At 59.7% G+C, this 22,195-nt stretch overlaps 2 protein-coding genes across 2 annotated transcripts in view; both read left to right on the forward strand.

Annotated features, from left to right (window-relative positions):
• The window catches only part of LRP1 (LDL receptor related protein 1), a 76,248-nt gene extending 69,171 nt beyond the window's left edge, over positions 1-7,077 (forward strand). The window contains exons 73-89 of the mRNA XM_074374574.1: positions 73-213; positions 316-450; positions 536-655; positions 1,669-1,937; positions 2,393-2,571; positions 3,049-3,155; positions 3,407-3,523; positions 4,002-4,178; positions 4,300-4,440; positions 4,549-4,722; positions 4,986-5,147; positions 5,534-5,708; positions 5,865-5,966; positions 6,118-6,182; positions 6,286-6,376; positions 6,476-6,620; positions 6,788-7,077. Coding sequence (XP_074230675.1) covers positions 73-213; positions 316-450; positions 536-655; positions 1,669-1,937; positions 2,393-2,571; positions 3,049-3,155; positions 3,407-3,523; positions 4,002-4,178; positions 4,300-4,440; positions 4,549-4,722; positions 4,986-5,147; positions 5,534-5,708; positions 5,865-5,966; positions 6,118-6,182; positions 6,286-6,376; positions 6,476-6,620; positions 6,788-6,928 — 2,441 coding nt within the window. The 3' untranslated portion in view covers positions 6,929-7,077. The remainder of the gene's footprint in view (positions 1-72; positions 214-315; positions 451-535; positions 656-1,668; positions 1,938-2,392; positions 2,572-3,048; positions 3,156-3,406; positions 3,524-4,001; positions 4,179-4,299; positions 4,441-4,548; positions 4,723-4,985; positions 5,148-5,533; positions 5,709-5,864; positions 5,967-6,117; positions 6,183-6,285; positions 6,377-6,475; positions 6,621-6,787) is intronic.
• Positions 7,078-11,086: 4,009 nt separating this feature from the next.
• NXPH4 (neurexophilin 4) lies at positions 11,087-20,789 on the forward strand. Its single transcript, XM_074374582.1, has 2 exons — positions 11,087-11,290; positions 19,126-20,789. The coding sequence occupies exons 1-2, from the start codon at positions 11,234-11,236 to the stop codon at positions 19,987-19,989; spliced, it is 921 nt and encodes a 306-aa protein (XP_074230683.1). The 5' UTR covers positions 11,087-11,233; the 3' UTR covers positions 19,990-20,789.
• The last annotated feature ends 1,406 nt before the right edge of the window (positions 20,790-22,195 follow it).

Here is a 22,195-nt window from a genome sequence, read left to right on the forward strand (position 1 = left end):
GACTGGGGGGCCCCAGTGGGAAGAGGGGCAGGGTGGTAAATCCCCAGGACCTGAAGCCCCACCCTCCCCCAGAGCCGCCCACCGCGCAGACCGCCCACTGCAAAGACAAGAAGGAGTTTCTGTGCCGGAACCAGCGCTGCCTCTCCTCCTCCCTGCGCTGCAATATGTTCGATGACTGCGGGGACGGCTCTGACGAGGAGGGCTGCAGCATCGGTGAGACAGGCGTGCTGGGGCATGGGGTTGGCCGGGAGGGGCGGAGAGCCGAAGCACAGGCCTATGGGGGTTCGGAAGAGGATCCACTTTCTGTCCCCGCAGACCCTAAGCTGACCAGCTGCGCCGCCAATGCCAGCATCTGCGGGGATGAGGCACGTTGCGTGCGCACCGAGAAAGCCGTGTACTGTGCCTGCCGCACTGGCTTCCACACAGTGCCAGGCCAGCCCGGATGCCAGGGTAGGAAGGCGGCGGGGCCTAACGGGCGGGCGGGCGGAAGCCCCAGCCGCAAGACTCTCCATGACGCTCCCGTGTCACCCCCCAGACATCAACGAATGCCTGCGCTTCGGCACCTGCTCACAGCTCTGCAACAACACCAAGGGTGGCCACCTGTGCAGCTGTGCGCGCAACTTCATGAAGACGCACAACACCTGCAAGGCGGAAGGTAGGCGCTGCGGGAGGACCGAGAGAGGGGCGCGGCTTGCAACACGGGTATGAAACTGGGACCAGGAATACGCTGTTTTTCGTTCATATCCCCTTGGCCTGAGGCGGAACCCCAGGCCCACAGGTGCAGCTTCCTGCACGTAGAGCTGGCAGCCGTGCAGAGGCCGCCGGGCTGAGGAGTTCTGGGCTGAGGAGAGAGCGCACAGACACGCATCACCATGTGTATCCCACTTGCGTATTCCCATTACACTTTGTTCCAGCTGCCCTAAGGTGTATGATTAACAAAATTGTCAGATATTTAACGTGTGCAAGGTGATGATCTGATTAATGTGCACCTGGTGAAAGGATCCCCCCGCTGGATTTACGCATCCGTCACTCACTTTGCATATTCACCTTTTCTTTTTTTTGTGAGAACGTGTAAGCTCTATTCCTACACATTCCTTGACACATACCTGTACCTTCCTTGTGCCTGAATACAGACACCCCCCACATCCACGTACACACACCTGTGCACACATAGGGGCGTATAGATACACAGAACCCCACCACACATGCCCAACTGCACTCAGATGCCCATGCACACCTACACCCCTCCATGACCATGCTCATACATCCCCACATGCGTGTGCACCCACGAGCAGATATCAGACAGTTTGGAGCAGAGAGCGTGGTGATGCCAGCCAGAGGCCGTGAATAGGCAGAAGTCCCTAAGGCTGGAAGAGGAGAGACAGCTTTCTGGAGTATCAGGTCACACTAGATCAGCTCAAGAGAGGAGAGGAGAGGAGAGGAGAAGGAAGTTCTAAGGACTAAGGCTAGAGCCGTCAAGCCTGGCTCTGGGGCAGGATCAGCAGAGGCTTCTGGCTGGGGCAGAAAGTTCCATGAGGAGAGAAGACATTGTGGGAGAGGGGCTGGGCTGGATGGGGAGCACATCTAGGGTGGCTCCTCCCAGCACCAGGCCCAACAGCCCCACCTCACCTTTCACCCCCGCCAACATCTGGTCTTCTGTCCCTCCAGGCTCTGAGTATCAGGTCCTGTACATCGCTGATGACAATGAGATCCGCAGCCTGTTCCCCAGTCACCCCCATTCGGCTTACGAGCAGGCCTTCCAGGGTGACGAGAGTGTCCGCATCGATGCCATGGATGTCCATGTCAAGGCCGGCCGCGTCTACTGGACTAACTGGCACACGGGCACCATCTCCTACCGCAGCCTACCACCTGCCGCGCCCCCCACCACTTCCAATCGCCACCGACGGCAGATTGACCGGGGTGTCACCCACCTCAATGTAAGCACCCAGCCTGGGGTGGGATCTACACGGAGACATGGACTGGGTGGGAAGACTCCAAAGAGTAGACGGCTCAGAGCAGAGTTTGCAAAGGACAGCGGAGGGGGCAAAGGGTGAGACCGGAGGGCAGGCCAGCCTTCGGATTACATGGTGAGGCTCAGACAGCAAGCGGACAGAGCAGCGCTATCATCAGTAGCTGGCTCTGCCACATCGCGGTCAAGGCTGCAGGGCCGGCGGGCCCCTGGCCTTCAGCATCAGAGCCGCATTCACTCCTGTCACTGCCAGCCCACTGTGTCTGTCTTGCCATCCTGTTTAGCCTCTTTGGGCCTTACTTTGTTCCTCATAAAACAGGGTGATGGTATTTAGCAGGGACAGGCTAGCGAGGGGTGGGAGGATGGATAATGGGCAGGAAGACGAAAGGCGGTAGCCCCTGAAGTGGTGACCTCCCCGTTCAGATTTCAGGGCTCAAGATGCCGAGGGGCATTGCTGTCGACTGGGTGGCCGGGAACGTGTACTGGACGGACTCGGGCCGAGATGTGATTGAAGTGGCGCAGATGAAGGGCGAGAACCGCAAGACACTCATCTCCGGCATGATTGACGAGCCCCACGCCATTGTGGTGGACCCGCCGAGGGGGTGGGCAGCGGTCCGAGGGGGGCATCTGGGCCGGGCCAGGGAGCCCCTGGGATGGGGGCAGGTGCCCAGCATCCGCCAGTGTGTCCTTCCCCTCCCAGACCAGTCTGAGGTCAGAGGCCTCCACAGGCCCCAGCTCTTCTGGGCTGCCCCAGCCCTGGCCGTCCCCCTGCTGCCTGGAGTCTCCCTGGCCCACTCGGATGGGGCCTGACCTCCACCTGACTGGCTGTCAGGGGTGGCCAGGTTCTAGGCTTCTCTGCTTCAGGGGGCAGCTCTGCCTACTTAGATGACCCCAGATCAGCACATTGTGGTTTTAGAGTAAAAGATCCTTAACCTGATCAGGAAGCTGACTCCCCCTGGTTCTCTCTGGAGGAGATGGACAGAACACCCTCCTCTCAATACCCAGCAGTCCCTGTGCCCACCTTGACAGGCCTCCTCCGGCAGCCTCAGGTCCTACCCACACTCCTTCTCCCTCCTCAGAACCATGTACTGGTCAGACTGGGGGAACCACCCCAAGATTGAAACGGCAGCAATGGATGGGACCCTTCGGGAGACACTGGTACAGGACAACATCCAATGGCCCACAGGTCCGTGTGGCCGGGGGGCAGGGGGTGTGGGAGGGCTAGGCTTGTTGAGCCTGGGGCCACACAAAAGCCAGGGAGGGGAAGGGCTTGGATGGGGATGAGACAGGTGGGTTATGGAGGCTCCTCCCAGAAGAGGTGTTTGGAAGTGTTCACGGGACCAGGGTGGAGCGGTCCCAAACATGGAGACAGTCTTGCTTTTTCCCCAAGCCTGGGGTGGGAAGGCCAGGCCCTCACAGTGCTCTCTGCTCCCCCAGGCCTGGCCGTGGATTATCACAATGAACGGCTGTACTGGGCCGATGCCAAGCTCTCAGTCATCGGCAGCATCCGGCTCAACGGCACAGACCCCATCGTGGCTGCTGACAGCAAACGAGGTCAGCGTCCGCCAGCAGCCTCGGCCAGCCCTGACCGCAGGCCTTGTGGTCCTCCCCTCTGAGTCCAAGGCCTCGTCCAGTGCCTGCCATCCTCCTCGGCCTGGCCCCCAACAATCCTGCAGCGCCTTTCAGGCCCCTCCCAGCTGGACCCCCCTGCATCAGCCATGCAGGCCTGTGGTCTCTGCTGACCTCTGGGCCACTTGTCCATTCATTCATTCTACCAATGAGTATTGAGCTACGTGGAGGCCCCATGGGTACTAGTAGGAACTTAGCAAATGTGGGGAGAGGGAACAGAAGTCCATCCTGTCCCCCGAATTCTAGAGCTGATGGAATCTTTTGTCAGTAGTGGCCACAGGAGGAGGAATAGTCTGGGGGGAGTTGACTTTGGGACATGTTGAGTGTGAGGTGTCGGGAGCTGTGGGGGCCAGTGTCCTGGAGAGTGTGACCAGGGCCTGAGACCCCTCTGACTCCTCCCCAGGCCTAAGTCACCCCTTCAGCATCGATGTCTTTGAGGATTACATCTACGGCGTCACCTACATCAATAACCGTGTCTTCAAGATCCATAAGTTTGGACACAGCCCCTTGATCAACCTGACGGGGGCCCTGAGCCACGCCTCCGATGTGGTCCTGTACCACCAGCACAAGCAGCCTGAAGGTGGGCGGAGAGGGCAGGCCTGGGGGCCCTGGGTCTCCCAGCTGCAGCCTCAGGTCCTGGTGGGCAGGCGAGGGTCTAGGTCTGCAGGGCTCAGCACCCTCCCACCCCTGCCCACCTGCAGTGACCAACCCCTGTGACCGCAAGAAGTGCGAGTGGCTCTGCCTGCTGAGCCCCAGCGGGCCCGTCTGCACCTGTCCCAATGGGAAGCGACTGGACAATGGCACGTGTGTGGCTGTGCCCTCGCCCACGCCCCCGCCAGACGGTAAGCCCACGCCCCGCCCTGTCCCCATCCCCTGCTCCAGGGCCACCCCTCCGCGGCCCCTGAAGTCCCCTTCTCCCTTGGCTCTGCCCCCTATGGTCCTTCCCACAGCCCCTCGGCCCGGAACCTGTAACCTGCAGTGCTTCAATGGTGGCAGCTGCTTCCTCAACGCCCGGAGGCAGCCCAAGTGCCGCTGCCAGCCCCGCTACACCGGCGACAAGTGTGAGCTGGACCAGTGCTGGGAGCACTGTCGCAACGGGGGCACCTGCGCTGCCTCCCCCTCTGGTATGGCCTTCAGTTCTCCCGCCAGGACTCCTCAGGGCCCCTGGACCCCAGGGCCCCCACCCTCAAGCTGCCCTTCAAGCAAATCCCCAGGCCCTCCCCTGCTCACTTCACCTCTGCCCCCCTGCCCCGCCTCCTGCCCACAACCCCAGTGTCCCTCTTCTCCACCATTTGCCTCCCACCGGGGTCCTCCCAGCCCCATTCCCCGCAATAGGGCTGGGCAGCTCAGTGGGCCACAGTCCTACTCACACATCCTCTCCCGCCAGGCATGCCCACGTGCCGGTGCCCCACAGGCTTCACGGGCCCCAAATGCACCCAGCAGGTGTGTGCGGGCTACTGCGCCAACAACAGCACCTGCACTGTCAACCAGGGCAACCAGCCCCAGTGCCGGTGCCTTCCCGGCTTCCTGGGAGATCGCTGCCAGTACCGTGAGTGAGCCGGCCCTGGGCCCTGGGGCAGGGGACGATGGAGCTGGGGCCTGAGTCCTAGGGAGGGAGGTCATTCATAGCTCAGCCAGGCCCAAGCAGCTGGCGCTGCCCCACGAAGGTGTCAGTGTCAGCCCCCTCCCCCGAGCCTCACTCCCTCAGCAGTGTCAGGATTATTTAAGCAAAAGTAGTTCCCTGTCAGGATACTCAGCGACATCTTTGTACCCTAGAGCCTATGACGCGGGGACAGCAGGGGGCTCAGGAGGAGGTGGACATCACCCAAAAGGCCTGGGGGTCCCCTCAGGTGTCCAGCTGCTCCCCATAACCTGTGGAGGACCCTCACAAGGATGGGGTTTGAGGCACCTACTCTCCCACCCCCTAAACCACAGGGCAATGCTCTGGCTACTGTGAGAACCTAGGCACATGTCAGATGGCTGCTGACGGCTCCCGGCAATGCCGCTGCACCGCCTACTTCGAGGGGCCAAGGTGCGAAGTTAACAAGTGTAGCCGCTGTCTCGATGGGGCCTGCGTGGTCAACAAGCAGAGTGGGGACGTCACCTGCAAGTGAGTGGGGCCCCACGGTCTGCCCAGCTAAACCCTGCCCTGTGCCACCCTCTGCTCCTCCGCCCGCTCCGATCCCCCGTTGCTCCCCCCGCCCCATCCCTTCCATCTCCGGATGCCCTCCACCAGCCCTGCCCAGCCTCTCACTCCTTCCTGCAGCTGTTCTGATGGCCGGGTGGCCCCCAGCTGTCTGACCTGCGTTGGCCACTGCAGCAATGGCGGTTCCTGCACCATGAATAGCAAAATGATGCCTGAATGCCAGTGAGTTGGGCCTGAGCCTCAGAGACCTAGATCATCCCACCCTTTCCCAAGTCTGAGCCAGGCTCTCGGGATCCTGCGGCCCCTCCCAGTCTCCCTGGCAGCCACGGCTGTGGAGGTCATGCCTGCTCAGCTCTGCCCCTTCTGTCTGCAGGTGCCCACCCCACATGGCAGGACCCCGGTGTGAGGAGCAAGTGGTCAGCCAACAGCAGCCTGGACGTAGGTGTCAGGGGGTGGGGAGGCAGGGCGGCTGGGACCTGGGACCGAGGGATTTGTGCCTCCTGGGCCTTTCTGACTGAGCTTCCCACCTTCTCCCCTCTAGATATGGCCTCCATCCTAATCCCTCTGCTGTTGCTGCTGCTGCTGCTTCTGGTAGCAGGGGTGGTGTTCTGGTACAAGCGGCGAGTCCGAGGGTGAGTTATGGGGAGTCTGGAAAATTCTGGCTGTGATTTTACTGCCCTAGCCTTACCCGCCTAGAATCCCTGCCCCCTAATGCTCCTACCTCTCCCCAGGGCTAAGGGCTTCCAACACCAGCGGATGACCAACGGGGCCATGAATGTGGAGATTGGGAACCCCACCTATAAGATGTACGAAGGCGGGGAGCCTGATGATGTAGGGGGCCTACTGGATGCTGACTTTGCCTTGGACCCTGACAAGGTGGGCTGGGAGAACAGGGGAGGAGGCTTCCAGTACGGGGGTAAGGGGCTGTGGGTGGGGTGACCAAAGGTATTGGGTTGTATGATGGAATGGAGGTGGAGGAGGTGGGGTAGCCCGGCCGCAGAGCCCAGCCCTTGAGCCCACCTCAACCCTCTGTCACCTTGCAGCCCACCAACTTCACCAACCCCGTGTACGCCACACTCTACATGGGTGGTCACGGCAGCCGCCACTCCCTGGCCAGCACGGATGAGAAGCGAGAACTCCTGGGCCGGGGCCCTGAAGACGAGATAGGGGACCCCTTGGCATAGGGCCCTGCGCCATTGGACTTCCGCCAGAGAGCCTCCTGCCCCTTGCCAGAGAAGTCCTTCAACAAGCCCCCCTCCTGCCTAGCCAACCCCTCCCCGGCCCTGCCGGGATGTATAAATGTAAAAATGAAGGAATTACTTTTTATATGTGAGCGAGCAAGTGAGCAAGCGAGCACAGTATTATCTCTTTCCGTTCTCCTTCCTGCCTGCTCCTCAGCACACCCCCCCAATGCTGCCTTCCGGGGGGGGGGGAGCAGAGAGGGGGCTCCTGCGACTTACAGGTATGAGGGGACCCCACGTCCCACCTTCCAGCCAAAAACGCACCCCCAATGGGAGAGCTGGTGGTGCTGCCTCCCCCTCCCTGTACAAGACACTTTGTCAAGGCTCTCCCCTCTCATCCCCCCACCCCCAGCTCCCTGAGGGCCAATTCTTGGGTTTGGGGGAAGCTGTGTCCTTTGCTGCCCCTGTCTGGAAGATTTGGCTCTGGCTAAGGTAGGAAGGAAGGGATGAAGATTTTCAGTTCTTCTTGGAGGAGGCCATCCCATGCCCCAGCCCCAGCTCCAGGGGCACCTCTGGGATAGCCACGCCCAATATCCCCCCAGACAGGCCCTCTCCCTCTCTAGTGCCCCCACCATGGCCCCAGGGCTGGAGACTTTCTTTGGTAAACAGTCCCCCAGGCTCCCCTCCCCCTGGGGACAAGGAGGAAGTGGGGCACACCAAGGAAGGGCAAGTGGGCAGCCCCGTTTTGGGGACACGAATGTTTTAATAATTTTTGCTGAATTCCTTTACAACTAAATAACACAGATATTGTTATAAATAAAATTGTAAAAAAAAGAAAAAAAGAAAAAGAAAAAAACCACTTGTGTCTACCTATGACTCTGGGTGAGACTCTGGAAGCTGGACTGTGCCTGCCTGCTGCCACCACCAGAGGGAGCCATGCTCTGTGCTTGAGCATCTGGTCTTCAGCGCTCTTCTGGAGCTCCCTCCCCCTTCATTCTGCTGTAACAGGGAAGCGGGGGGGCACTGGACTTGACCAGGAAGACCTTCTTCTCTTGGCTGTGTGACCTTGAGCCAGTGACTTCACTCTCTGGATCATGTGTTCCCTCTGGTTCTAGGACACTAACTCCAAACTCTGTTTCTCTGCATTGTCACTTTTATGGGACACCACCAACTGTACCCAAAATGATCTCCAACAGTGAGAAATCCCACAATAAGAAATGAACACACTGGGATTGTGAAAGGCTTTCTAATCCTTCAGGGTGGTCCCGTACAGCTGTCTCTGCCTAAATTTGCTTTTTCTTTTTTTTAAATCTGTAACTAAGTTTGCTCTTGATGCACTAACATTTCACATTTCATGGAGACTAATTAATCAGATGCCAAGAGTAAGAACCTTGGATTCAGGAAAAGAGGAGCCCCCCACCCCCGGAGGTTTTAAATATCTGAAGAACCCTTAGCCAACTCTCAAAGGGGGAGCACTGCCTTTCATTCCCTCTCCCTCCCTGACCAACTTCCTCAGTCTTCCTCCTTTCTTGAGGAAACTATGGGTCTACACACCTCTAGAAACAAGAGCCCTCCCCTTCCCTCTTAGCCCTGAGATCCCATCTCCAGCCTCAGCTTCCAAGCCAGTTCTGTGGTCCTCCATTGCCTCCTGGGCTCCCTAGGGCTGAGGGCAGAGGGACCCTGCTGGGAAAAAGGGGTGTCCTTGTCGAATTCTTGGAGGGAGGCTTGTGTCCTCAGCTATCCACCAGGTGGCATGCAAACTTCTGCAGCGCAGCTCATCCTGAAGCCAGGCACAGCCCCCTCCCCAGCACACACTAATTATGCACCTGCCAGTGGACCCTAGCCCAGCCTCTCACTTCTTTCCCTTGGGCTATTCTGCCACACCCCCTCTACCCTCCGCCAGCCAGCTCCCTCCCTCCCCCAGCGCCTGCCAGCTCCCCACCACCAGCAGCCCCACCCCCTCACTCCCTCCCTCTGCCAGCCATGCATCTGGTGCCCCCGGGGAGCCACTGATTCTCTGCCTGTCGCCTCAAGATCCTGGGCAGAACGAGAGGGGCTCCCAGCTGCAGCTAGGAACACATACCCCTCCAGTCAGCATCCTCCCCATGCTCGCCAGGACATCCAGGAGAGGGTCTACCAGGAGGCAGTCCTCAAAAACTCCCCACCTGGCAAGGATGGCAGAGATGTAAGACAGAGGTGGAGAAGAGATAGGGGCCAAACCAGAGGCAGAGGCTGATACAGACAGAATGAGGAACAGAGACAGAAATGGAGACAGGGAGTGGGGTGTGTGTGTGTGTGTGTGTGTGTGGGTGTGTGTGTATCTGGAGAGAGAAGGTAGTGACCTGAGACTAGCAAAAGGAGTAGAGATGGGGTGGGTCAGGACTCCAGAAGATCAGGACTGTAGTGGTGGGCTTCTGTCCTGAGAGCCTAGGCCTGTGTGTGCCCACTGCCCCCACCCACTACCACCTCAACAGTCCCTGTGATTGGCACTTAGGTTCAGGATTCTGGTTGGAGCCTTGTGGCCTTGGGCCTGGCCATTCCTGCCCCTTCCTGCCTCCCTCTCTTGCCACACCTGCACCCAGGTTCCTGCCTCCTGGCTTCTGTCTGTCTCTCTGGGTGAATCTGTGTCTGCCTCATCTTCTCAGCATTCACAATCCTTGTTTTGGGTCTGTCACATCCCTATATCTGTCTGTTTGTATGTGCCTAGGTTTGTCTTTTGGACTGTCAGTGCCAGCGTACACTTGTGTGTATGTCCTTCTCTGTGGATGTTTGCCTCTCTGCCAAAGCAAGGAAGGTGGGGTGGGCTCTGAGAACCTGGCTAGGTGTGCTTGTCTCTTGGTGCAAGTGTGCATTCGTCTCTCTGTCTCTGTGTGTGCTCCTGTGTGTGTGTAAATCGAATGTGTCCGTGTGTGACAGTGCCTCTAGATGTGCATCTGTCTCCCTGTGTGTGTGCTGGTCTCTGTGTGAATGTGTTTGGCTCTGCCTCTGTGCTCACCTCTACAGTGTGGCCTGCCCCTGTGAACACATCTCCGTACATGCCTGGGGGCATGTGTTGGTGTCTCAGGGTATGTGTCTGTCTCTCCATCTCTTTGCTTGTCCCTATCTCTCCATGTCTAAGTGTCGGTCATACCACAGCCTCAGTGCATAGCAACAGCTGACAGCTGAAGACTCCTCAGGCGAGAGAGAGAGAGAGAGAGAGAGAGAGAGAGAGAGAGAGAGAGGAGAGAGAGAGAGACTAGGGGGAGGAGGGAGCCGATGAAGAAACAGCCAAGAGGATAGGGACAGAGACAGGGCCAGGCTGGGGACAGAGACAAGGACAGAGACAGAGGAGGAAGAGGACAAGGATCGGAGAAGAGCTGATGGTGAAAGATGGGACACTGGGAGGAAAGGGATGGAGATTGCACCATGAGGCCGGGCTGAGGGGTACTTCCTGCCCAACCCCTCCGCCCCCCGCTGGGACGCTCTGGGACATGCTGGGGTCAGCGGTGCGGGGCAAGGGGCAAAGGTGAACCGCCGGTCTAGCGGAGGGGTCCTGAGACCGCGGAGGTGCCTTGAGGGAGGGTGTAGGGGCAGCGGGCGCCGTTTGTCAGCCCTATTGACAGACGTGATGGGGTTTCCGTCCGTGATCAATGATTCTCATCTCCGGGCCGAATGAGCCGCGGGGCGCCCATCCATCCCCGTCAGCGCCGCGCGGCGGCAGCCGCCCGAGGCCCCGCCCGCCCTCACCTCGGCCCCTGCCCTGCTCCTGCCTCGGACCCACCTGGGCCCAGAGCATCGAAGGGACCCGGAGTTCCGAGGGTCCCTGGTCTTGCTGGGCTGCTGAGCCTCGCGGGGCTCCTGCTCCGTCGCGCCCCGCTTCGGGGGCCACGGTCCCGGAGCCTCGAGCCCCACGCCCGGCCCTATTCCTCAGCGGCGCACAGACCCAGCCTCTCGGGTCCACAGTCCCTGAGCCCCGCAGCCCTCTCCGCTTCGCACCTGGGCCGGGGGCGTGTCTGGGGCGTGCCGGGGTGAAAGTCACCTTCGGTGCCCCCAGCTGGGCGGGAGGGGGCGCGCGGGGCGCGGCCGGGATTGGAGCGCCGCGGAGCCCCGCCCCCCCCCCCCCGCCCGCCCGAGTCCGACCCAACTTTCTCCCCCGCCCGCGCCCCGCCCCCGGCGCCGCGCTCCGCTCCTCTAGCCGCTCAGTCCGCGGGCCGCGCCGCCCGCTCCCGCCGCTCCGGCAGCCGCCCCGTGGCGCGCCGGCCCGGGCCCCTCGCCCCCAGGCCCGACTCCCGCCTGCCCGGGACTCGCCCCGCCCGGCCACCCGGGAAGATGCGGCTGCTCCCGGAATGGCTTCTTTTGCTCTTTGGCCCGTGGCTCCTGAGGAAGGTAAGGGCAGCACGGCGGTAGCGCGAGCGGGGGTCCCGGCCGCAGAGGTCCCAGAGTGCGAGGGGCTGCGTGCGCCCGCCCCGCCCCCGCGCGCAGCGTCCCAACTTTGTGCGGCGTGGGGGAGGCGGACAGACAGACTCCCCGCTCCGGACAGGCGCTCTTCCAGGGCAAGTTGGCCGAGGGTCGGGGTGGGTGCCGGGGTGGAGGCCCGCCTCGGATCCCGCTCCTGGCGCGGCGGGGGAGGGGGACGAAGCCAGACCCGCGAGTGCGCCAGACGGAGCGGGAGTGCGAGACAGACAGACAAGCCAGCAGAGTGTCAGCCTTGCCGTCTTTCCGCGCCAACCTCTCTCGCCTTCCTCGCTGTCTGTCCTTCCACCCCTCCACCCCCGCCTTCCCATTTCTCTCCTCTGCTCCTGTCACAATGCCAGGTGGGCCCTGTGTTCCAAGCATACACGGCCCGAACACACGCGCGCACACACGGACTCACACAGAGACGGTCGAACTTGGCTACGGTCTCCCATCACATTTCCCGCGGAGACACCATCTCCCCTGCACAACCTCACAGACACACCCCTCGCGCCCGGCGGGTAGGGAGTCGGGGCTGTCTGAAAGGAGAGTCTCTCCTCCCGCCCCCTCCTCGCCCCCACCTTCCCAGGCTGCCTCTTTCCCTGAGGCTCCAGAGCGAGGACCCAGAAGCTAAGGGGGCCCAGACTTGATCTGCCTCCCTCCTAACTTGGAGGCTTCAACTCGTGTACACGGTGTGCTCATGTGTGCTGATATGGAAAGTGTGGGTCAGCGTGTGCACCTGTGTGCGTGCCTGTGTTGGGGCAGCCGGGCTCAGGTGTCTAGTACTGGGGTCCAGGATGCGTGTGTATGCTGATGTGGTGTGCGGTGTTGCTCTCAAGGGGTGAATGCAAGTGCCTGCTTCACAGTGCAGTCATCTGTGTCCCGCTGTGAGTCCCACAATGGGGACCCAGGCCCTGGACCCCTGTCTTTTTCCATCAGCTCCCCTATCCCTAACTTTCCTATTTCCTGCACCCCAGCTGTGATCTACCTAGACTGGGGGACAGATAGGTTGCTCCCTACTCCCTGCACCCTAACCCCCAGCCCCTGCAGAGTCTGGAAGGGGTGTAGTTCCCCCCAACCACTTGGACTCCCATCAGTCAGCCAGATTGCACTCAGCAGCTCCAGCAGGGCAGGGGCTGCCCTAATGAGGCTGGTGATGGAGCTCCTTGATTCTCATAAGCCCGCCTGGTGACCTTGAGGGGCTGGAAGGTGGGCAGAGGAGCCCCCTCCACAAAAACTACTTCCACTGGCAGGAGCTTCTTTTGGACTTGCTGCCTAGCTCTGCCTATAGAGCGCTGCGGGAGGAGATCTGTGCCCCACAACCCACCCGGGTGTGAAGGCCTGGGGGAGAGGAGGTGGGGTTGGATAGTATCCCTGACCCCTTCTTTCTAATTCCTCCCTACTCTCCTCTCCACTCTCCCCATCAAATAAACTCCCCTGTGGACAGATCTGGTTTAATTTCCTTTGCCCCCTGAAGGGGAATGAAACATCTGGTGGAGACTTGAGGGAGAATAAGCATGAGGATGTGAGCGATGGGGAGCTATCTGAATGTGTGAGAGCTGCAGCTGTGGGCCTCTGTGTTAGAGTCCATGGGGGAGAATATCTGCCATTTAGTCCAGCTTGCGTGCATGCGAGAAACTGTGTTTACCTGTACATACAGACTGTGGATGTATGAATATGTACAACTGTGCTTGGAGTGTGTGTAGGAGTGTGTCCGGGTACCTATCTGTGTGTGCTTGCATGCACTTGTGAGTATGGTGTGTGCACATGTGCATGCCTCACATGGTGGGTCTCTTGTGCACATCTGTGTGTTGGGGTGTATGTGTTGTCTGGATGTGTCCCTGGGGTTTGCGAGTGTGTGTCTGCATTCTTGTGGTTTCAAGTGCATTTGTGTGTGGGTATGGGATTGTGATCTTCAGGATGCGTTCGTGTATCTGAGTGTGGCTTGTGTGTGTGTGCTTAGGGCTGCCTCAGTGCCAGAGCTGGCACTGGGTTGACACTGAGTAAGAGGCTGGTGGGGGAGAGTTTACAGAGAAACCCTAATTGTCCAGTGCTGACAACCCTGCCTCTCCCATCCTCTTCACTTGCCCCTCCTCCAGGATCTCTCTCCCTTCTTCCTCCTTGCTCTGGCTCCCGATCTATCGTGGCCTGTGACTCTTGGTTTCCACTGCCTCTAGGGCTCTGGCACAAGTCTTCTTCAGGATCTTTCTAACGTGGTCTCTGACTCCTCTCCCTGTCTGTCTCTGTCTTCCCCACCCCTTGCCAAAGCAGCTGCCTACTGGGAGAAGCAGCAGGCGATCAATAGTCACTAATCACTAATCACTAATCACTAATTAGCTAGGGGAGGGCAGGGGCGGGGCCCTGTGGGACCTTCCAGCTCTAGCCTGCCTCTGGGAAGGATTAGGCTGAAGCGAGTCTCTCAGCCCTGGCTGGCCCCATCCCCATATCTAGCCACCCCCTCCTGCCTCTGTACCCCCCTTTAGCCCCCCAGCTAATCTCTGGCTGGGCCACTTAGGCACGCACAGCCTGGGCCAGGGCCCAGAGCTGTTGGCGGGGATTTGGGGGTAATCAGGGGCCGCAGCTGGGCCAGGGGCATGAGAGGGGGACACTGTGATTGATCCCTTGGGCCAGAGTCTATGAGTATGGGAGGGAGTACCCGATGAAAGAAAAATTTACACGGCCTTGGGGTTGGGGTGGGGGAGGAGCTGGAGGCCCAGGACACGGTGATTAGGGAAGAGGTGAGGTAATTGGGGGACCGAAACAAGGTAAAGAAGGGTCACTGGAGTCAGGGATGGAGTCATTGGGAAGGGGAGAGATAAACGTTCTACGAGACCAGGTAAGTGGAGGGGACATCATAGGGGTCAGAGATGAAGTCATTGTCGAGGAGATGCGGAACTTTGGACAGAGCCCTGGAACTCCACACAGGCGGAGTCCAGGAAGGGGTCAGGGTAACTGGGAGAGGGCAGGGTCGGTCATGGGGGAGGGGCCCCAGGGCTCAAGGGTGGCTGGGTGCAGTGGGGAGTCGCGGGGCGAGGGGTGGGAACGAGCAACGGGGCGGGGATGGGGAGCAGGGAGCGCTGCCTTGAGCGCTGGAAATTGGCGAGTCTCCCCCTCTCCCTCGCCTACCCCTCCTCCACCCCCACCCCGCCCACTCCCCCTCCGGCTCCGGCTTCGGGAAATTACATCCCAGCACCGCGGCTCCCACCGCCCCCCCCCCCCACGCGCCCCGGAGCCCGCGCCTTTATAGGCACATTTATTGCAATAATAAAGTGAGGCGCGGGGCGGGGGGCGGCCGTTCCCGGGGGGACCGCGCCGGCTCTAGGAAGCAGGGAAATAAAATAAAATAAAATAAAATCAAAATTCAGATAACGGTGAGCCTTGCGCGCTGCAGGCCAAGAGCAGGCGGGCAGGCGGGGCTGAGGGGGAGGGGGCGCCCGGCCCAAGGGCAGAGCCCGCCCCACCAGCGGTCCCCGCCCCCTCACGCTATACTAGGGTCTGGAAGGAGGTATCTTTGCCTCCACTTGCCTGGTCCCCTCCTGTAGCCTGATCCTGCCCGTCTGCCTTTTCCTCTGACTTGTCTCCCATACCTGTCCTCAGCTCCTGTCTCCCTATTCCTCTCTTATCTCCTTTCTTGTCCCCCAGTCCCAATTAACATTCCCCAACTCCTGGGTCTCTGCATCCCTCAGCACTCCTGTTTCTGCCCAATAATCATTTCCCATCCCTGATTTCCGTTCCCACCCCCATCAGGCCCCCATCCCCTTCTCCCAGTCCCTGTTCCGTTCTCATTCCTGCCATTCCCCAACGCCCATCCCTCATCTACTATCCCTGTCCTCCCCTCCCCATTTTAGTTCCCATCCCATCCTGTTCCCCCATTTTCATTCTCCTGGCTATGCCTCTGCCCAATGCCTGTCCACCATTTCTGATCTCCTCTTCATCCCTGTCCCCATGCCTATCCTTGTTCCATCCTTCTCTCTGCACCATATACCTGTGCCTGCCGAGTCTCCAACCCCAGTCCTCCTCCATCTCTGTCTCAGTCCTCACCCCAGCCTGTCCTGTCTATCTCACCTCTGTCCTCACTCCCATTTCTATCCCTGGTTCCCAGCCAGACCCTGGCTACTCCACCAGCCCTGACTGCGGTGCCCCCCGCCTCCTTCTAGGTGGAAGGGTTCAGTATGCTATTCCCTACCCTTCCTCAACCCAGGCCTGGAGCACTCCTCTTTCCCCAGCAACGGGGTGCCGTCCCCTCCCCCAGTCAGAATCCTGAGTGGCCCCGCCTGACCCACGCAGCAGGAGAGAAGCCACCGACAGGTCTGGAGGCCTGGGGGAGGTGCGCCCTGCAATGCGGCTGGGGGGCTGACAGCCTGATCCTCTCTCTGTTCCCAGCGGTCCCATCCCCAAGAGCCCCTTTCCCCCACCCGGTGGAGTTTGTTCAGCAGCAAAATGCAGCCTCAACTCCCCTCCAATGCGTGGGCTCACTGCCTTGGGGGCAAAGCACTCCTGGCTCGGCTCCCGCCCTGCTAGGGCCTGGAGGCGCCTAGTGAAGTGCACCCCACACCCCACACCCTCCCTCCACTGCCACCGCACACCTCCGCCCCCCAAGCCGACAGCCAGGCTAGCCTCTCCCCTCCACAAATGTCACTGCGCCCAATTAGCTTAATTAAACCAGCTCTGGAGCAGGGGGACCCCTCCTTGGACAACACCCGGCTCCCACTCTCAGTTGTCAAGGGGGAGGGACAGCACCACAGCTTCTGGGCAAAGAGGCCCCCTGATCCCCCTGCTTTCCTCTCCCACCCCCACCCACAGTTGGAGACACAATCTGAAGGGTAGAGGGAAAGAACCACAGTGAGACAGTCAGAAGAAATAGGGAGAAAAACAATCACAGAAGGAGAAAATTAGAGACAGAGTGAGGAAGAGAGAGAAAAAAGAGACTAAGAATCAGAGAGAAAGGGAGAGAGAGAGATGGAAAAACAGTGAGAGGGAGAGCGAGAGAGGGAGAGTGAGAGCGAGCGTGCAAGCAAGGAAGCCAGAGGGAGGATTTTATTTTATTCCATGTTCCCATTTCTCGGCTCGTTTCCTCCCAGACTCTCGCGCCCCCCCCCCACTGAGCTACCCCCCCACCGAAGGTCGCTTTGGCCGCCCCCCCAACTCTTCCCTTTTATCTTGGCTGTCTCCAGCAGCCGGTGGGGGGTGTGGGTGCCCAAAGCCCCGGGATTTGCCAGGATCAGAGAAGCGCAGATAGCAATTTGTCTGGGATCAGAGGGGGGGGGCCACCCAGCACCCCTGACGGCCCAGCCAAACCTCCTTCCTCCTCCCAGCCCCTGTCTGGAAGGAGTCTGGACTGAAGCAGTCGACAGGTCCTGGGCTGGGTGCAGGATGTCGGGTGCTGCTGGGGTGTGCTGGGAGGGGGTGGCTCAGAGGCACAGGAGTCAGGGACTGAAGGATGTCCCTGGAAAGAGCTAGTGGTTGGGCCCAGAGGGGTGAGGAGATTAGGTGTCAGAGTTCAAATGACTCCCCCGAACCATCCTTGGACTTTCCCTGGAAGCTTCACATACTCCCTCCTCCAATGTCCTCTCCGAGGCTCAGGCCTTGCTCTCTCTAAGCCCACCTTTAAGGGTGTTGGCCTCTCCTCCAGGGAGGCCCTTGCCCCCTCCCACTGTGGCCTAGGACTCCTTCCCCCCAGCCCCTCTGAGGCCCACCCTCCGGGTGTTAGCTGCCAGCTCATGCTTGTCTGTCTGAGTCAATCACTCTTGCCACCCCCGCCCCCCTTCACCTGAGCTGGGAGGAGAGATGGACGGGAGGAGGAATGAGGGGGGCGATAAATATGTATGACGAGCGGGTGGCGGCGGCATTAATAACCCGGGATCGCAGCGCTGCGGGGATGGGGACCAGGCGGTGGAGATTCTAGCCCAGCAGCTCGACTCTGCCGCTCCTGTCCCCTGTGGACACATGGTGTGGACACATGGGTGTGTGCAGAGGGGGACACCCATGCTGCCCTGCCTCTTTATCGACCCAAAGCTCATCCTGCAGGCCAGTGTGGGACCCCCAGGGACCATTCACAAACAACTCACACATATGCACCCCCCCAGGGGAACACGATGAGACCACACTTACTGTATCATTGTGGATACACTGACACACACCCTTGGGATAAAGCTTGACACATGGACAGAAGATAATAGGAGCTCACACAGGAAAAGTGACACCCTCAGAGAATCACACACAGCCACCCTCAGACATACAGCCAACGCAGGCATACAACCACACCAGCCACACAGACACAACTACCACAAACGGAAACACAGCCTCACTTAGAACAACATAGACACAGCCAATTCAGGCACATATGCACAGCCACCACAGGCTGATAGACATTCAGCCACCACAAGTAGGCGGACATACAACCTCCTGAGACTGATACACAGGGGCATACAAATACACACACACGTACAGCCACCATGCGCAGCCTGAGACCTGGGACATGGCCATGCCCTTGTGCCCCATTTTCCTGAAATACTTCCATACAATCACTGGTTCCTTATTTTATCTTTTTTCATATTATTTCTGGCCCATGAAATTTATAATGTGTATTAATCTGTGTACTTTATACCCCAGCCAGACACATACGTACTCATCACCATAGGTTGAGACTTGAGTGTGCCCGTGCATGCGTCCATGCATGCACACACACACACACACACACACACACACACACATACACATACACAGTCATCACTCCAGGTAGACAGACACACACACAACCCTCTCAGGCTAACAGAAACGCAACCATCCCAGACTGACACACACGGTACGCCCTCCCCCCAGTCAGAACCCACACGCAGTAAGGGCCACGGTAAACGGCCACAGCCAGCACAGTCTGACTGACACACTCTGACACGCACGGCTCCTCTCCCTCCCGCTCCCCTCGCTGGAGCGGCATCTCCATATTTCTTCCTCTCGCGCGCGCGCGCGCGCGTGTCTCCTTCACTCCCGGCCACCCCCCACCCCCCACCCCCGCCCCAGATAATTGATGGCCCGGGCCTGGCCCGGCCGCTCCCGCCTCTCGATCCATCTTGTATTCGCGCCCGCACCGTCTCCTAGGTCGGCCGCCACCTGAGACGCAAGGAGACGAGTAGGGGCGGGCAGGGGCGGTCCTCCAGCCCCGTCCCAGCCCAGGGAAGGACCACCTGGCGGCATCCCCCACATTAGGAGCGCTGGAGGCAGAGAGGGGTGCTGGCGTAGCCCTCAAACCTCAATCCACAGTGCCCAGCCTCTCCACTGCCCTCAGCTCCGTCGGTTTCCCTTGCCCCTCCTGGCAAGGGAGAAGAGGGTGGGGGGGGGGTGCCTTAGGCTCGGCAGGGTGTTGGGAGGTCTCACTCTTTATTGATACTGGACATTGGCAGTGGTCATGGCCTCACTTGCTTCAGTTCAGCTTCTCCCTGGTCCATTACTCCCAACCAAGCCCAGGCCCACAGCTCCACACTCCCTATTCAAACCCACACTGGCTTTGGCTTTTTTGACTTTATCAGTTCTCATCGGAGTTCTGTGAGAACACAAGGATTCTCAACGTCATTTCATAGGTGTAGAAACTGAGGCCTAGACCACATGGCTTGAAAGGGTTGCAGGTCCACTCCAGAACGCACTTCCTGAGCCACTGCCTCGTACGGCCCGATTCCATTTGGTCTCCTAGTGTCTGTGGATAAGGGTCTGCGTGGCCCTGGCGGGGTGGCCAGAGACAACCCCAAGGTCTCTCTTTTCCTCTTTATCTACAGGCGGTCACTGCCCAGATACCAGAATCCGGGAGGCCGCAGTACCTGGAGTTGCGCCCCGCCGCGGCCGGAGGGGGCGCCCCTGGGCAACAGCTCCCGGCACCGCCGAGGTCTTCCGAGGGCTTGGGCACCGCACGCGCCTGGAGCTGGGCCTGGCCCGCTAACCACACTGGAGCACTAGCCCGGGAGGGAGCGGCGGGGGCGCCCGCGCAGCGCACCAAGAGAAAGCCGTCTATCAAAGCGGCCCGCGCCAAAAAGATCTTCGGCTGGGGGGACTTCTATTTCCGGGTGCACACCCTCAAGTTCTCTCTACTGGTGACCGGTAAGATTGTGGACCACGTGAACGGGACCTTCAGCGTGTACTTCCGCCATAACTCATCCAGCCTGGGCAACCTCAGCGTCAGTATCGTGCCGCCCTCGAAGCGCGTCGAGTTCGAGGGCGTCTGGCTGCCGGGGCCCGCCCCCCACCCGCTGCAGTCTACGCTGGCCTTGGAGGGGGTGCTCCCTGGGCTGGGGCCCCCGCTGGGGATTGCGGCCGCGGGGCCAGGGCTAGGAGGCACTCTCGGGGGCGCGCTGGCGGGTCCGCTCGGGGGCGCGCTGGGAGTGCCCGGGGCCAAAGAGTCACGCGCTTTCAATTGCCACGTGGAGTATGAGAAGACGAACCGCGCGCGCAAGCACCGGCCGTGCCTGTACGACCCATCGCAGGTGTGCTTCACTGAGCACACGCAGAGCCAGGCCGCCTGGCTCTGTGCCAAGCCCTTCAAAGTCATCTGCATTTTCGTCTCCTTTCTCAGCTTTGACTACAAACTGGTGCAGAAGGTGTGCCCAGACTATAACTTCCAGAGCGAGCACCCCTACTTTGGATAGCGCGACCCGCCCTCGCCCGGGCCCTGAGCTTCCCGCCAAATCCCCAACTCCCTAAGTGGGACCCCTCCCTGTGCCCACATCCACAACTTCCAGCCTGGGCGTGGAGAGAAACAGCCCTCCCAGGGACCATCGGCTGGCGAGCGCCCCCTTTTCCCTGTGGGGGTGCCCACAAGGCTGAAGGTAGCTCCCTTGGCTACAGAACAACCCAAAGTGAAGGGGAAAGAGCGAAGCTCCAGAATAGGTGGGGCTTGGAGGCGGTCCCAGCGTCCCCTGCGTCCACACTGAGTCCGCTTTAAGCCGCTGGCGCTGGGCTGGATTCTCCCTTTGCCCACAGCTTTAATAACGCCTGGCCTGGCCCCCTCATCCCACCGTGACTTCCTTACCCCCTGGCGCTTGTCCCCCACCCTGTGCCCATGTAAAGACCATAAGGTCTTGTAAACCGCAGCCTATCCCGTTATCCTTCTGCCTGCCGAATGCCAGTCCCTCCCGTTCCCCGAAACCCCAATAATTAGGGTAGCAGAAGCAGAACTCCTGGGCGAAGGCGACTGACTCGGGCCCCTGCCCTCTGCCCGCCTCCCTCCTGTCCCTGCCGTCTTGCTCCACCTTTCCGGCTGCTTCCTCTCAGTGATTTTATTTATTTATTTAACGCCAAAACAGACGGGAAAGGGAACAAAATAAAGTGAAATCCAATAGGCGTCTGTGTGAGACCTTTGTAGGGAAGTGGGGTGGTGGTGTGGATTTATGTCTGGCCAGGGCCTCCTCCCACCGCGGCTCCTGGGGAAACCGAGGCAAATATTGACAGAGCTAGCACCTTGGAGGTCATCCAAGACCACATCAGATACACGTGGAGGAGACCCTTGGGATAAGAGCCCTGCCTGGGGTGAGGATTTTCCTCCCAGGTGTGGGCGATGTGCAGCTGCTGCAATTAGGATGGGGATTAGACCTGAAAGGGCACCACCAGCGGACTATTTGGGACTACTTAGGGGAGGAGGTATAAGGCTTTGAATGGGATGGAGATGCAGGGACGGCGTAGGCAGAGCACTGACAACCTGCTAAGCTCCGCGGAGCTGGCGGGAGGAGGCAGGTGGGGGGGAGGGGAAACGGTGTTTGCGGCATCTGGAGTCATCGATCTTCCTTTTCCTTCCTAATTTCGTGGGCGCTGAGTTTGCAGACCAATGGGGGAGGGAGGGAAGGAGCCCTGAGACGAGGGGGTGGGGGAAGGGACAAGCTCGAGTTTGGAGAGCCGGGCCGCGCCGCTGCTGCTTGCCGTCTGCAAACACAAACAAGGCCCCCTTCCGCCAGCTGCCCACCCTCCCCACCCCCGCCTCCAGCTCCCTCCTGCAGACGCGGCTGCTAATTTTATCCGCCCCCAACCCTGGCCCGAGCGTTAATTGGCTGCGGCTTCATTAGCAGTTCACAAGCTCAGCCGCCCCCCTCCCCTCGGGACCCCTGACTGGGGCGAGAGAGGATATACCGACAAGCTGAGGCACAGAACGACACCTCGTCTTCAGCCTTCCTTCGCCTTGAGTCCTGGGTCAAGGTACGCCTGGGAGAGGGCAGTGTTCTCCTGAGGATTGCCTACTGGCTCCAGCGGGAAACTGAGTCAGAGGTGAGTCTGATACAGGCGGGCCTGGGAGGGAAAAGTCAGTAAGGAGAAAATACATACCGGATAGATGGATGGATGGATGGATGGATGGATGGATGGATGGATGGATGGATAACAGTATCAACTGAAAGGAGGAGGGAGGTGGGAAGTAGTTCTCGGTCAGAGATTGGAGGAAGGAGAACCTAGCAAACTCCCAGCACCAAGCCTATTATTTCTGGAAAGACCCGAAAACACCTGAGGCTGGAATGGGAGAGAAGGAGGTTACAGCTTAGGGTGGAGGGGGTGGAGCTTCTGAGGTCTGATATGAGAGCCAACTGGGAAGACTGGAATTAGCAAGTTAGCCCATCTGGGCCTCAGTTTCCTCATTTGTAAAGCAATAATAAAATAGCGTGTTCTGAAGATTAAATGAGACTTTGCAAGTGAACAGGCTTTGCAGTTAATTGTCCTCCTCCTCTTCCTCTGACTCACAAACCTGACTCCTCCTCTGCCATCCTCTCCTCCTCCTCCCCTTCCTCTTTGGATATCTGGGAGCAGAGTGAGGTCCCCCTACTTGTAACTGCACTTGTTGCATTTGCATTTTGTTACCTGTTCACCTCTTTT

The sequence above is a fragment of the Camelus bactrianus genome, chromosome 12, assembly GCF_048773025.1.
Source record: "Camelus bactrianus isolate YW-2024 breed Bactrian camel chromosome 12, ASM4877302v1, whole genome shotgun sequence".
NCBI classification, from domain to species: domain Eukaryota; kingdom Metazoa; phylum Chordata; class Mammalia; order Artiodactyla; family Camelidae; genus Camelus; species Camelus bactrianus.

Bases quoted from the DNA above. Each gene is read 5' to 3' on its own strand.
- NXPH4 (XM_074374582.1), top strand. From the start codon at position 11,234: ATGCGGCTGCTCCCGGAATGGCTTCTTTTGCTCTTTGGCCCGTGGCTC. The intron at 11,291-19,125 runs GTAAGGGCAGCA...CTTTATCTACAG, and splicing joins GCCCGTGGCTCCTGAGGAAG to GCGGTCACTGCCCAGATACC.